At 31.9% G+C, this 16,964-nt stretch overlaps 1 protein-coding gene across 1 annotated transcript; it reads right to left on the bottom strand.

The window, feature by feature from the left end:
* Positions 1-296: 296 nt before the first annotated feature.
* On the bottom strand, positions 297-16,498 carry LOC132737192 (CBY1-interacting BAR domain-containing protein 1-like). The gene is made up of 11 exons (XM_060724450.1): positions 16,376-16,498; positions 12,570-12,685; positions 11,912-12,036; positions 11,219-11,287; positions 10,850-10,951; positions 10,203-10,300; positions 9,260-9,482; positions 7,742-7,927; positions 7,306-7,419; positions 4,283-4,525; positions 297-1,790 (listed from the first exon to the last, which is right to left on the bottom strand). Coding segments are annotated over exons 1-11 (1,392 nt in total). The 5' UTR covers positions 16,378-16,498; the 3' UTR covers positions 297-1,676.
* Between the last annotated feature and the right edge of the window lie 466 nt (positions 16,499-16,964).

Below are 16,964 nucleotides of genomic sequence, written 5' to 3'. Positions count from 1 at the left end.
GTGTTATAAATGCAAATATAATATGCATTCTAAATCTGCATTCTATGGGGGATAACAATTATTATGTTACTGTCATGGATCATTTGTTTAGTGTTTCTTAAATCAAAATAACTAACAATATAATGTACATCATTCTAAATCTACGATCAGTGGAAGATTAACAATAATTAGTTATGATTTCCTGATATATTCCTAATAATAGGAATTGTTAAGAGTGTCATGCTGATGTTTTTGTTATAAGAAATAAAATAAAATTTTGACATTCTGTTGTGGTATAAACCCTACCTTCATTAGATATTGTCAAAGAACCTTATATTTCATTAATTAGACTCTAATAAATCATGAAAAAATTGGATTTCTTTGAATCACTTCAAAATTGGACAGGCGGATGCGCAGGCTGGTCTGGATCTATGCTGGTCGCAAACCCATTATGTTGGTTTTGTCATGACGCGGCTCAAATAATGTTTGCTGAATATATTTCATTCAAAAATTCTAACCATTTTGTAACCATTACATCTTATGAAACTTAAACAAATCATAGTGTCTTATAACTACCTCCTACTTGTTTTTATAAGTAAGGTATTTCCCAGTATGAATTTCACGTTTGTAAAATGATCGACTACAAAAATACATAAAAAACATGCAATTCATTTCATTAGAAAGTCAGAATATTGTTTATTTGACTATCAAATATTGAAGACTAGATGCTAAATCATTTTAATTACAGGCAATATTAATATGACATAGTTAGTATACTAGTAAGCTTATTGTTATTATACTAGTAAGCTCAATTGTTATATTTATGTCTTTGATCTACAGGCAAGCTTTGTTTATTAATGCCCAGGTTTATTTAACCACTTTATCCTCATGTACATAATCTGAAATCTACACCTGTATAAACATTCCATCACACCATAACTAGATTGGATTATTTGTTCACATATCTTAAATAAACTTATTTAGTCTTCAAATGACCTAAATCTACTGATTATTTTAATTAAGTTACAATCTGATGCCCATTACAACAACTGATCCCTATTATACTGATACCCGTAATCTAATGATGCCATTATTTTATTGTCACCCTTAATCTACAGTTACTATTACTATAAAAATAGCTCAACTTTCATTAATGATATGCCTTACTCATCAATTCAAATCAATCAATCCTCTTCAGTACTTTGTGCCATAACAATGATAATATTAAACTTCAGCAGTCAACAGTTGTCTTTGCCAGGCTTAAATACTGGTCACATGGTCTCGATCTTTTATGATTTTATCTATTTTTGCCCATAGTATTCTTTTAATCATCAAAACTGGCTATATTCCAACTCTGATGACAATTTGTGTAAGTTGCTCTTGCGGCCCGGCCCCTACAGTAGTTGATACAATTTAATTAAAATAAGCGAACTTAATTAAAGATGCCTGGATGTTACAAGTTAAATTTAATGTTTAAATTTAACCTTTAGCCTGAGATGTTAGTTCTATGTCGATATAAGATCATTTTTCCTATCCTGCACAGCACTACACAGCAGATAGGATGAGACCATTCATACACCAGTATTGTTACTCATTTTCAACTGTCTCTAAAAGCGAATAAATTAAACAATAAATACTAAAGTTAGCGACTAGTTTCAACAATATCACAAAGCTGCTGTAGAAATTTCTGCTAAAGTTTATCTCTGTTTCACTGGCCTTGAATATAACTGGGGGTTATCATCATCGTCGTCATCATCATCGTCATCATCTTCATCATCATATTCATCATCTACATCTGCATACATAGATTGCTGAAAAATACAATGCCAAACAATCAATTATAATTGTTTATGAAGAAAACTAGAACTATCACTAAATGTGATTAATACCCCCGCAAGACTGCTTCAGAAATGAGGATGTTACTAGCAACAGAATACCTTGTAAAACAATTGAAATACAGTTATGGTTGTGGGCAATTAAAGATAGTTGTGGTTCTTGTATGTTGCATTTCCTTTCAATGTGGTTGGCCATTGATGAAGTTTTATTGAATTACTCTGCAATAAGTCCAGAAAGACAAGGAATAGGAACAAAGGGCAATAACTCTATAAATACTGAAGATGGAGTTATGGTTATTGCACAATGCACTTCCTCTCATTGCACTTGACCATTGTATGAAGTTGTATTGAATTCCAACTACAAGTTTTCAAGTTATGCACAGGACAAAAAAGTAACGAAGGACAATAACTGTAATTAGTCCAATAGAGTTATGGTTCTTGTGCACTGCACTTCATCTCACTGCCCTTGACCATTGTATAAAGTTTCATTGAATTCCAACCATTAATTTTCAAGTTATGCACTGGACAATAAAAAGTAACAAAGGGCAAAAACTTTTAAATGAGTCAAAAAGAGTTATGATTTCTGTACACTGTGCTTCCTCTCAATATACTTGACCATTGTATGAAATAGTATTGAATTCCAACTAGTAGTTTTCAAGTTATGCTCTGGACAAGAAAAAAGCAATGGAAAAGTAACAAAGGGCAATAACGCTATAATTACTCTGGACAGAGTTATGGCTATTGTGCACTGCACTTCCTCTTATTGTGCTTGATTATTGTCTGAAGTTTTTTTGAATTCCAACCAGTACGTTTTAAGTTATGCTCTGGACAAAGAAAAGTATCAAAGGGCAATAACTCTGTAATTTGTCAAAATGGTGTTATGGTTCTTGTGCACTGCATTTCCTCTTAATGTGCTTGACAATTGTATGAAGTTGTTTTGAATTCCAACCAGTAGTTTTCAAGTTATGCTCCGGACAAGGAAAAGTAACAAAGGGCAGTATATCTGTAATTAGTCAAGATGGAGTTATGGTTCTTGTGCACTGCACTTCCTCTCAATGTGCTTGACCATTGTATGAAGTTATATTGAATTCCAACAATTAGTCTTCAAGTTATGGTCCAGACAAAAGAAAGCAATGGAAAAGTAACAAAGGGCAATAACTCTGTAATTACTTTAGGTAGAGTTATGCTTCTTGTGCTTATTGTGCTTGACAATTGTATGAGGTTGTTTTGAATTCCAATCAGTAGTTTTCAAGTTATGCTCCGGACAAGGAAAAGTGACAAAGGGCAGTAACTCTGTAATTAGTCAAGAAAGAGTTATGGTTCTTGTGCACTGCACTTCCTCTCAATGTGCTTGACCATTGTATGAAGTTATATTGAATTCCAACAATTAGTCTTCAAGTTATGGTCCGGACAAAAGAAAGCAATGGAAAAGTAACAAAGGGCAATAACTCTGTAATTACTTTAGGTAGAGTTATGCTTTTTGTGCTTATTGTGCTTGACAATTGTATGAAGTTGTTTTGAATTCCAATCAGTAGTTTTCAAGTTATGCTCCGGACAAGGAAAAGTAACAAAGGGCAGTAACTCTGTAATTAGTCAAGATAGAGTTATGGTTCTTGTGCACTGCACTTCCTCTCAATGTGCTTGACCATTGTATGAAGTTATATTGAATTCCAACAATTAGTCTTCAAGTTATGGTCCGGACAAAAGAAAGCAATGGAAAAGTAACAAAGGGCAATAACTCTGTAATTACTTTAGATAGAGTTATGGTTCTTGTGCACTGCACTTCCCCTTATTGTGCTTGACAATTGTATGAAGTTGTTTTGAATTCCAATCAGTAGTTTTCAAGTTATGCTCCGGACAAGGAAAAGTAACAAAGGGCAATAACTCTGTAATTAGTCAAGATGGAGTTATGGTTCTTGTGCACTGCACTTCCTCTCAATGTGCTTGACCATTGTATGAAGTGATATTGACTTCCAACCATTAGTTTTCAAGTTATGCTCTAGACAAGGAAAATGCTGGATCGACCGACCACCGGGTGACTCCTATATACCCCCCCAAACTTTGTTTCGGGGGTATAATACGTGTAAATAATATTGTTATGAAAATTAAGCAACTATTAATATGTTATTCAACATGTTACACAAATAACATGTAGAAAATGAAGACTTTTCATATAGTTTTTTATGAATGGAGAAAAGACACGACGTAGAACCACACAAACACCTCCATACATGTATCATATATTGAAGATTAATTTTTGAAGAGGTTAAACGAAGAGAAAATCTCCTAATGAAAATTTTTCTTCACTTTCTATCAACTGTGTCTATCCATAACATATATGACTATAAAATATTTAATCTGTTACTAATTTTCTATCATTTCCATTTGTTTCAATACTTGTGAAATAAATATTTGTTAAACCCCATTTAAGTAATGCATTAATTACATTTCACACAATAAAAACATACATTTTGAATGCGTACTCGTTTTTCTCCACTAGAACCTGTTGATTCACCGTATGTATATGTGTATGATTCACCAGTTGATGTGTAATCTGATGTGCCTGTTGTTTCCATTGTTGATGATCGTACAGTTGAGCCAAGGGAGGTAATTGTTCCTTGAGGAACTGTCATACCAACTGGTAAAGGTAAAGTAGAACCTAAAGTTTCTCCCCCTGGTGCCTGGGAAAGGTTTAATTTTCTTGAAAACTCCTGAAATCAATCAAACATCTCTTAATTGAACAACTCCGATAACTAACAATTATTTCTGAAATTTTAAAGACATCCAATTTTCTCATTTTTCATTGAATTTAACATTTACCAACTGCTGCCAAAATGTTCTTCTAAAGATCATTCAAGGCAGAGTAGCTAAACTGTTGGCTGACTAACTTTCAATTTTCATAAAGCAGCTTTACTATACTATCAAACCATTCTCCCTCACTTACAACCCTTTCAAAATATTGGCCAGTTTCTTTCACTTTTTTTTTTACCAAAAAATAAAAATAAGAAATTCGAGATATTTTCCATAGTTCACATTGAAATTGCCTGATTTATTAAACACTGACAAGACAATTATGTGAGGACGCTATTCAACAATCATCTGTAAAGTTGTTGGTAATACTAGCTAGTTATAATGCTGATGGATGTACCAGAAGCTTTTCCCTTAGCTAGAAATATAATTCACCTGAATAGTGTCAGTGAGGCTAAACAAGAGGGCCATGATGGCCCTGAGGTCGCTCACCTGTATATAGGCCTCCGCCAGGGCCAATTTTAACCCAACGGCTTTTATTTGAACAAACTTGGTAGACACCAATAAGATGTTTCATGCTAAACATCTAAGCTCTAGCTCATTGGGTTTTTTCAAAGAAGATTTTTTAAGTTTTTACTATACACATATAGTTAAAAACAATGACACCCCTGGGGCGGGGCCAGTTTTGACCCCAGGGCTTTTATTTGAACAAACTTTGTAGACACTCACTAGAAGATGTTTCATGCTTAACATCTAAACTCTAGCTATTTGGGTTTTTTCAAAGAAGATTTTTTAAGTTTTTGCTATACACATATAAGGAAAATCAATGACCCCCGGGCGGGTCCAATTTTGACCCCAGGGCTTTTATTTGAACAAACTTTGTAGACACTTACTAGAAGATGTTTCATGCTTAATATCTAAACTCTAGCTATTTGGGTTTTATCAAAGAAGATTTTTTAAGTTTTTGCTACACATATAAAGAAAATCAATGACCCCCAGGGCGGGCCAATTTTGACCCCAGGGCTTTTATTTGAACAAACTTGGTAGACACCCATTAGAACATGTTTCATGCTAAATATCTAAGCCCTAGCTCTATGAGTTCTTTAAAAGAAGATTTTTTAAGTTTTTACTATAATATATATATAGGGTCAAAATCAATGACCCCCTGGGGCTGGGCCAATTTTGACCCCAGGGCTTTTATTTGAACAAACTTGGTAGACACTCATTAGAAGATGTTTCATGTTAAATATCTTAGCTCTAGCTCTTTGGGTTCTTTAAAAGAAGATTTTCAAAGTTTTTACTATATGCATATCCTTTCGACGGCCATAGCGTAATAAAACGTACCGAAAAATCGACTTCTCAAAAGCCGGGCGCTATAGTCAAAAGAAGGCTATAACGTAATAAACCGGTATAAAATTTTAGCTTCCTGAAAGCCACTACTGTTTTGTCGTAGGAAGGCCACCAAAATTTAGTTTTAAATGACAAAATTCTTGAAGTTTACCTTTCATTTATTTCATTCTGTTAAATGTTGTTCAAATAAAAACACCAAATATGTTAATTGTATAGTGCCCTTTATTGACAGATATAGTAAATTTTTAGATATACAGTACACTTTTTAATTAATGTGGTAATCAAATCGATATCCAAATTAACTGAAGAAAATCTTCTAAATGGTATAGTATTTTAAAATGCATTTATTGATACATCAAACGGAGTTTCTGTAAGCAGTTCTCTTATTTGAAACAAAAATGAGTTGAACTTACAAAATTCACGTTGAAAAGCATAGTATCAATCACCCTTCCAGAGAAAAATTGATTTTCATTGATTTTTAATAATTACGTTTTAAAACGTTGTGGACGTTTTACTCAACATGGCATTCTTATGGGCTATAAAGGTAAATAACGTAGAATTTACCGTTTTAAAACGTTCAGAACTTGTTTTAAAAAACAAGGATTGTGAGTCTGTTTATTGCAGTAATAACGTAATATTAACAGTGTAATGCGGTATGGCTTTGTTGTTTATTGTAAGCAGTTGAACAGCCATAGCGTAATATTTTGATTTTTCATAAACACATTAAAAAACCAGAATGTACGAAAACGAGGTTTTTACAGGTTTGCATGACACAAAATTCAAGTTTTACGCTGATTTACGCTACGGTTTCTAAAAAGGTATATTTTTGATACGTTTAACTACGCTATGAATGCCTGTCGTAAAAATAAGACTGGCTTTCAGAAATGTAAAAATTCGATACGTTTTCTTACGCTTTGGCCGTCCTACGGGTATAGCGGATGGCCGTTGAAAGGATATAGGGAAAATCAATGACCCCCTGGGGCGGGGCCAATTTTGACCCCCAGGGCTTTTATTTGAACAAACTTGATAGACACTCACTAGAAGATGTTTCATGCCAAATATCTAAGCTCTAGCTCTTAGGGTTTTTTAAAAGAAGATATTTAAAGTTTTTTCTTTTGGTTGCCATGGCAACCAGAGTTCTGCATGAAATTAAATTCTTTGAACAATTTTTAAAGGTGACCACCAAAGGAACATTCCGGTGAAGTTTGGATGAAATTGGCTTAGTGGTTTATGAGGAGATGTCATTTAAAGTAAAAGTTTACGGACGGACGACGGACGGACGAACGCTGGACGAAAAGCGATCACAAAAGCTCACCCTGTCACTTTGTGACAGGTGAGCTAAAAACAGACCCCTCCCCTCCCAACCCCTAAAAACTCTATATAAAAATCTTACTTGAAGATCTTCTTCCTCATCAATCATGGCCAAATTTTCAAAGCATTGTGAATAATACTCTATTGCTTTTGCATGAAATACCATCTCTACACTCACAAAGTCCGCCAAAATTTTCTGTAAAAATAATACACATTAAGTTCAACACCAAGGTCATAATGGTGCTTTTCTCTAATGTAAAGTACTGATATTTAATATTTATAAGCTAACTAGGACCGACCATATTTTGACCCGATGAATTGAACAAACATAGCAGAGGTCCATTTGGCCATAATCCACATTAAGTTAAAAAACACTGGCTACTTGCAATTTTTGTTAGAAGAATGTGTAAGTTTATGCATACACAAGTCTATATGAAATCAAGTCACTCCATGTGAAGGACCAATATTGCAGGAAACTTAGTGTAGATACATTTGTAATTATAAAATTGGCTGCATACCTTTAGATCTGCAAGTTTATCTTTCTCAAACACAGACATCTGGTTCTGTAAACCTTTACTTCCTATAGCAGCATCTGCTGCAGCTTTCTGAAGCTCTGTCTCAGCCTGAAATATGATATCACATGATGTTAATACTCCTTGCTCAATTAATGTTAATGTATAAAGAAATCCCAACAATGTTTCTATCTAAATCAATGCCTGTGTGTAATAGATGACATCCTTGTTTCCTGCTAAATACATGGGTAAACAAATTACATCTATGCTACATATAGAATAATGTTTATACTTGAACTTAAAATAAAAATGATAGCCATAATGCTGTATTATATTATATGTACTTATTAGAATATTGTGTAAACCCTTTCCAACAAGAAAACTGTGCTAGGTGCTTGTGAATTTACTTGTTAAATAAACTGTCCCCGTTAACAAAGATGATAACATAACGGATATGATATATAATGTATATATTAGGAGTTAAGAATATTTTTACAATTTCTTAAATGAAATAAATCATATATACATGAGAACTATGGGAAGTTTGTTCTAGCACTACAGAATGTATTAAAATACATGTATTCCATTTCAATATATCTACAGTAGACAGTATTCAACTTGATTCCAATGGTATGTCATCCAATGACATGGTATGACCCGCTCAATGCCATTTGGTAAATAGTGGTAAACTGAAATTGTGTCAACCCAACCTCATCTTAAAGTTAATAATTAATTGGTTAAAGATTTGATAACTTTGCCAATGCAACGATCCATGCATAAAATGCCTTCATAATTGAGTAAATCAAGGGCTATAACTCTTAAGGTGGCAGGTCAATTATTAAAAACTAAAACCTATGAGCTCAATATCTCATCTCAGTTAAGATTTAAGATTTGGTATCCTTCTCACATTAACTTTAAAAACAGAGCATGCCAAAGGCAAAAGTTTTCTGGTTTAAACATGCAAATTTTTCATGTTTTCACAAAGTATCACCATAATTACTTTTCTAACTTTTGAAATTAAAACTTAAAAGTAAAGATATACAATGTACTTGACATGCATGTGACAACCTCCCCCCATTGTTTTGGTAATTTTTTTTTTTTTTTTTTTTTTTTTTTTTTTTTTTTTTTTTTTTTTTTTTTTTTTTTTTTTTTTTTTTTTTTTTTTTTTTTTCTTTTTTTTTTTTTTTTTTTTTTTTTTTTTTTTTTATTATTTTTTTTTTTTTTTTTTTTTTTTTTTTTTTTTTTTTTTTTTTTTTTTTTTTTTTTTTTTTTTTTTTTTTTTTTTTTTTTTTTTTTTTTTTTTTTTTTTTTTTTTTTTTTTTTTTTTTTTTTTTTTTTTTTTTTTTTTTTTTTTTTTTTTTTTTTTTTTTTTTTTCAGGAAAAACCCAGGAAACCTATATCACATACTGAGACTCTTACCATTCAGCCTTCACTTCTTCACTCCAGTAACTTAAATTTGTATTATTCTTTACTGAAAGATCTTCCTAGATATGGTCTTAACTCAATAAAACTATGTTTTTTCACCACATAAAAGAATGTTTTGACACAAAAGAGCAAAGAATAGTACATTTCAAATGCTTGCTGGTGAATGAGATATTGCTTAGAGAAATACCCAAGATCTTCCTCAACCAGTAAAGCTGGAAAGTCACCATATGACATAAATGGTGTAGATGTGACTTGAAACAAAAAGTAAAATATAACAACAAGCATACACAACTGGTTAGACACACATTGCATAATTATTGAACTATTGAGAAGACAATAGATTTACATTATAGTGATATATATAGAGAGGTGAATATCAAAATGATCATTTACCTGCATTGCTGTCTGAATAATTGTACAATATTTCTCAGTTTAAAATAGAAATAGGTGTTAAAATGATTCTGATATAAAATCTACAAGAAAATACTTAGTGCTAAATGTAAAAGACATCTAGAGTATTATAATATATTATATATTGACCCAGATTGTATTGCTTGATGGCAACTTACTATACTGGCATAGTGAGGTAAACATATGTACCAGGGTCTGTCAAACATTAGAATATATCTCAAACAAGAGGTATATACAGTTTATAACCATGTCAATATAAAAGCTATATAATTGTATCTAGATTAAGACCTAACGAGTATGTTCAATATTGGTATCGATTTCAGACTGACATTGCAAAACTTCTATAAGATGAATTTAAATCTGCAGGCCATACTGTCGATGATCTACCCTCGTGACCTCATTCCACATCATATATATCTTTTATAATTATCTCTAGGCTTTTCTAATATCAATTGTTTATATGATATGGCAAACAAATCACGACAATGCACCATTTATATGCATCAAATCATTAAAAACCTTTATAATGAGAAGATTATTAAGAAACAGGGTTACATTTATATAACAGTTAAATTCATATATCTCCCTTTTACACGGGCATGCATATTTAAGTTTTACATTAAGACTAGACTATATATCTGTTTTCAGAGTTTGGTAATCTACATTACAGGAAGTACATGTATACTGTGTGAAGTCTGGATCAGATGTACAATAGCAACTTACCGCAGACTGAAGGTACGTTAAGGAATATAAGTAAACAAAACATAGTGTAATATGATAAACAAATGCTGCAAATTGTCAACCTCTTTTTAATAAAGAACAATTAATTCAAGTGAAGTGAATTATCTTTGACAATTTTTTTTAGAAATAAGTATCAAACTATTGATAAGCTCACACCAATGCCAATATAGGTGACATAAAATTAGCTTACGTCTTTATTTTCTGAAAATGGAGCTGTAAAATAGCCGGTTTAAGAGAGATTCCATTATTTTGACCAAGTCCCTAGATGAACAATAATTGCATAGTATGAATTATATTTTACTGAGAGAAAACTTCTGGCCAAGCTACAAAACAATTTGAGAACAGAGAGCTGACTTCTTTTAAACATAACAATAACTCTCAGTTATTGTTAGTTACAGGGTGAAATATGGCTGCAAATATAGTCTCATTACTGTTGTCTGATCATTTGTACATTCTCAGATAAGAACATGGGAGCAGGCAAACATAGTCATAATTATATACAACCTACAATACATGAAATATATATATAAAGGATACAATAGAGTGGGCATCACCAGGTTTTTTATCTCGAACTTTCTCGAGGTTCTTTCGTTGTTTTATTTCTCTGTTTATGGCACTTTGTTCAGTCTTGATTATTTGCTGTAATTATAGGATTTAAATAATATAAAGTAATCATATTTTACTAAACAGCCATGTTACACAAGTTCAAACATTTACAAAATGACATGAAATTTAAGTAACTGAAACCTAAGACAGCAGAGCTCATAAAAGCTCATAAAAGTATATCCATATTGTATCAATTATTTTAACTTAAAACATGTATTATCTCTTATATCAGAGTTAGATAAACAAGAAGTAAGCATTCTCAATAGCAGTACACTATTCATAGTTGTAAATCAGTCTTACCTTCATCTTTTTACACTTTGGGCCATACGCTGAGAGTGGTTTGACAACTTTATTATCCAAACGATGAATCTAAACAAGAGAAAAACAAAAAATAGCTTTGTAGAAAACATTTGTATTCAAAGCAAAACATTTTATTAAAGTATTTTTTCCAGTCAAGGTCCATTACCTAACAAAAATAAATCATGAAGGCCCTTTTATTGTTAAATGATGACTGTAACTACGTTCATCTCTGCTGATGATGCTCCAGAAGTGTGTGCATAATTTTATGTCAAAAAGTACTCAAAACCTATTTTCTGCCTAAATGACCTTGACCCAAGGGTTGAAGTACCCACAGACCAAATATCTAACATTTCAGGTGATAATAAAGGCTCTATGACAACAGAAAAATCTGTGTGCTGATGTAAATAGTAGAAGAGCCAAATTTTTCTTGAAAAAAAAAACTAACCCTTTTTGAAAGTGTAAGCAACATAAGGATCCATTCTTTATTTTACTTTATTTATTCGGAATCGTCTGCTAGTTGTCAACTAGCAAAGATCAGACTTGGAGTCTATTTTAGCAATGATTAATGACATGGAAAGCATAAGCTGCCTGTCTTATAGAGATAGAACAAACATCTCTTTCACAGAATAAGGACATTTGGACATTATAATAAAAGTAATAAAGGCAAGAGACAAGTAGCATGTACACGTATACCTCAGCATCCCTATAGTCCTGTATTGCTGCTAAATTGTGTGCAAAGTCTTTGAGATTCTTTGTTGTTGATACACTCACTTTCTCTTTGTCTGCATACTCTACCACTTGTTTAGCTAGTAAATCACCTAAAAGCACAAAAGGAAATGAATAATTCTAGTTATCCGAATATCCATTGGATCATATTGTTTGCATGATAGTCTTATGCTGTCCATGCATATTTGCTTTAATTTTCATTTACCAAAGCCAGTGCCATTGATGGACAATTTGTCTGCATTACCAAACTGGTATTTAAATTTTTACTGACATAATAGTGACATTGTCCGTGAGATGCTGTAACAGATTTGCCAATAACCAAAGTAAGAAGTTTGCTTAAGAATTAACATAAAGTTTTATAAGATATAAGTACACATGCAGATGCCTCTATATCCCACTGTTTTATTAGTCTACTGACTGACAGTGTGACAACAGGGCAGACAAGGGAAAATCTATATGCACCCCAACTCCCCCACTCAACATACACATTGAGTTGGGGCATAAAAATTTGAAATCTACATTACTTACCCTAGAAATCTGATAGTATATCATATCTAGTATGAAGTAAACATATCACTTAATTACAAATGTATTTAATAATATACTGTGTATAATAACATCATACCTTTGTCTCTCATTCTTGCCATTTTACGTGTGATAGATCCAAGTGTCTCACAAAAAGCACCATAATTCTTTTCTATATGGGCAACCCTCTCTTGACAAAACTTTACTTGTTTCTCCCTGAAAATATTGTTAATACTTCAATTGTTAATAGTTTAAACTATATTCAAGTAATTCAACAAACAACTGTTCAATTTAATTCACTTCTCTGTGAAACTATTCACTTTTATATAACTCAACAAACAACTGCCAGTTATTAAAGGCTCCATTATGCCCCTCAAATGCTTTTATTTTTATTTCATAAAAGCTTTTTTTATTTTGATGCCCTGTTAGTTTAAAAAAAATTGAGTCACTGGCTAATCACTTGAACCATTTTCAGTTCTGTTGTTTTGTTTGTACTTTATACAGTTACACAGGTTTAGTATTTGTATTGAAGTCAAAATACTAAAGTGGTTTATGTTTTGCTATTTTCATGACAAATAAGTTTACATTTCACATGATGAGCATCTTACATGCTCTACAACCATAATGAACTCATGTTTGTCCATCCTAAAGAAGGAAATATTCACAATTTACTGATGCATAATGTATCTTTCAAATAGCCTAAGTCTATAATGATTGCACCAGCCTACAGTTCTCTCAGCTAACATTTAAAACAAGAGTTAAAATATGTTTTCTATCTTCATCTATCTGATCTCCTGATAACTTCTTATCTATTTTAAAAAAAAAAACAACATTTATCACAAAATATGAATATGGTCACCTTTTTGGATTGAACATTGGCCTTTTTACATGTAGGTACTTACAAATTATATCACTGATCAGTCTTAAGATTTTAAAGTACATGTACATGCAGTACATTTATATACTGGCAGTAAGTAAACAATTTGTTTTCTTATCACTAATCCCTTAAATAACAACATGAAATTCAAATTTTAAGTCTAAATGTGCTGATACACACACTTTTAATGTACCTATGATCAATTATTTATTTCCTTCTCCTAAAAAGGTATACAAATTTAAAAACAATTTATCAATTTTGCAGGGTATTTCTGCCTGACTCAATGTATAAACTTGATTTCTAGTAATTAATTTGAGACACAACTTGACTAAAAACATCACAATGAACATACAAAATTTCAAATAAATATATCAATCAAATTTATTAGCAGTTACAGCTAGTATAATAGACACTACACAGCTTATGATGAGAGAACTTCTGACTGAGCTCAAATTGTACACTATAGTACATCAACTATACACATGTAGATTGGAAAATTTCCAAAATCCCTAACATATATGAATGATTAAAGACATGTTCAACATTACAGTGGTATTGGCCCATTTTCAAGGTTGGACAGATTTTGCTGTGTCTGTTCTGTATCATTAACTTCTTCAACATTACTGTCACTTATATCCTCAATGACATTATCCTCTCCTGATACACCATCATTTGAAAACTTGCGGACATTACGGTTTGATTTATTCTGTGTTTGCCGTGTACTATCCTCATCATTACTGACATTACTATCAGGTTCAATATTTTCTTCAACATCATTTTGCTCTGACTTCATTTTATCACTGGCTAATCTTTTATTTTTTTCTGCAAGAATTTTTTCACAAAGCGAGGAGTTTTTTCTCTCACTATAATCTTTCCTTCTGTCATTGGCATTTCTATTACTTTCCATGTCTGTCACAGTTACTTTATCTTTACTTTGCCTCTGTTTCCTAGTTGTGTTTGTATGTGTATCACTAGATGTATCACTGACAGAGTCATTGTCATCTTCTACCTTCTCTAGACCTCCCTTTCCACTGACCTTCACTTGACGTGTCTTGATCTTAACTTTCTTATCCTCCTGTACAGTCTCACATGGTACACTTATATCTGATACTATACTTGCCTCATCTTCACTAAATGTCAATAAATTATACCTCCTTACATTATGTTTACCCTTTTTACCTCCCGACATTCTGTTTTAATATAATCAACACTTTTTTATTTTGGGATTTTTTTCAGTCAAATCTTAAAAAATGATTGCAAAGATTTTCCACACAATTTTCTGTTTGTTTACAATATAATTAGAAACTTTTCAAAATTGTTAACACCAGTTTTAGATATGAAAGTCCTCAATTGCTGGACACTTGTATATACACATTAACTTTCAGATTTTGAGAACAGAATCTATATACTTGATAAAACCATCCTGTATTCAGACTGATTACTTATTGATTGATATGAGGCAACAGATCACAACTTCTTATAGATTTTCCTTTGTCTGACTAGATCTAATTAAGCCAATGTCAGTTTTTACACAATAACAAATTAATTATTCATCAAGTTGTATTATCTCATCCAATTAATATACATTAATTAAGATACCCAGTTAATATTATTGAGAAACAATATTTGATAACCATTAAGTAATATAATAAATAACCATTAAGTAATATGCTTGTATTTTAATTATTAAAGCAAAACCTTGCTTTAATGATCAAAATACAAGCGTATTACTCAATAGTTGATAGAAATATTCATACATAACTATAAAGTGACAGTAAAAACAATTCAGCAGTAATTTAGACAAGTGTGGACAAAAATCCACCTGGACAAAGCCCTCTGGCAGTCCAAAAATAACAGAGTGGACAAAAGCCCTCCAGTGAAAATGACTACAGACATAAATTATAATAGAAATGTGTTATGATTAAATATCATGCCTTAATTTTTATGTACATGTACTTTGAATATTTAAATACTTATACATATCTCATAATGCTCAAGTGTTAATATTAGGAAGTACACAATACATATATATATAATTATATAATCAGTACTTTTTTATGTAAAAGGAATACATTGACAAACCTGTAACTAAGGAAACTCTTGTTTATATTGATTTCACTATTCATTATTGATGATGACTACTCAGTATCCGACCAATGGGCCACCTTTGGGAAAAAGCTAGCCTAATATATTAAACTTGAAAAGTTTGACCTATTCAACTAACATTTTTTCCTGCTGTCAAAACTTTTATCGTAATTTTAACTGTCATTTTTTAAGCACGGTAACACTGTTGCTAGTTCAAATCGCTTTAAACGGTAAAAATCAGAAATGAACTATAAACATGTATTTTATTATACTTATCTCAATAAAAAATGTATTCAATGACATATAAACGCATACCAGCGATTTATTTTAAATTTGTATTGTAAATTTGTATTATAAACATGGGCAAACATGTTGTCGTCATCATAAAAAATTCAATTCCATGAAAACTTGATATGGCCGATTTGGGACTCGGGTTGAGACCGGAAATGAATATTTGTCAGGTATGTGGACCATTTTTCCCTTTCATTGCAAGTTATCACATCCAACAACTTCTAATTGGGCAGTGTTCATGCAGAAAAATGAAAAATGCAGTTTGTCGTTCGACTTGGAAAAAGACACCACCCATACAAAAAAATATCTTAATGTCTCTTTGATAAGTCTAATTAGTTGGAATTGGAAATGCTAGATTGAAAACTGCAGTGTAATAGGGATTAATATTCATAATAATTGTATTATATGCAGTATCATATATATTAACAATAAAGATTGGATGTATGTCTCTTTATATTCTTTTTTTTTAGAAATCATACACGGACAGCCAACAATATGGACAGAATCGTTTAACCTGTTATCAGGTTACTCACTGATAATAGTGGTTATATTGGGGGCAGACTTCTTGTCTCGTAACAAGTGTCATGCAGCTCTGCATTTATATTGAATGGGAATTCCTGCATTGGATCAAACAAAATCATTCGCAAACTTACATTGGCTTGTATATCACAGGACTAAGGACGAAATAAGAAAAAAAATATTGGTTTCCAATCTGTAACTAGCTCAAACATGACAGGAGCCTATATTTACCTTCAATTGAAGAGTTGATATATTTTGTTCTCAATATTTCTCGAACCAAATAGTTTAACTTTAAGGTTGAATACCCTAAAACGTTTTTCTGAGATTCCCCTTGATTTAGAAATTAGAAAGTACTGCTGAAATACACGGGTCATTTTTTTCAGGTGGTCACTTGATAATTTTTGCTCCAGATAACAGACTTTAATTTATCGTCAATTTTGCTCTTATCCTATTGATGCACCTTTAGTTCACGGTACTTAATGCTTAATTACTGTACGAAAAATGTTGTAAGCTTACCACTTAGGTATTTTCTGCTGTGTGACACAAGGAAATAACAACGAATTCAATCACATATTAACTCGTTCCCACGACTTAACTATCTCGTGCCCACGACTTAGTAACTCATGGTCACGACATAGTATCTCGTTCAAACGACTTAACTGTCTCGTGGTCTCGACTTAGTAACTCGTGGTCATGACATATATAGTATCTCGTTCCCACGAC

The sequence above is a fragment of the Ruditapes philippinarum genome, unplaced genomic scaffold, assembly GCF_026571515.1.
Source record: "Ruditapes philippinarum isolate M1 unplaced genomic scaffold, ASM2657151v2 ctg5782_1_1_1_1, whole genome shotgun sequence".
In the NCBI taxonomy this organism is placed as follows: Eukaryota; Metazoa; Mollusca; class Bivalvia; order Venerida; family Veneridae; genus Ruditapes; species Ruditapes philippinarum.
The sequence above is the reverse complement of the archived record's forward strand: the minus strand, read 5'-3'. Positions and strand labels throughout refer to the sequence as shown.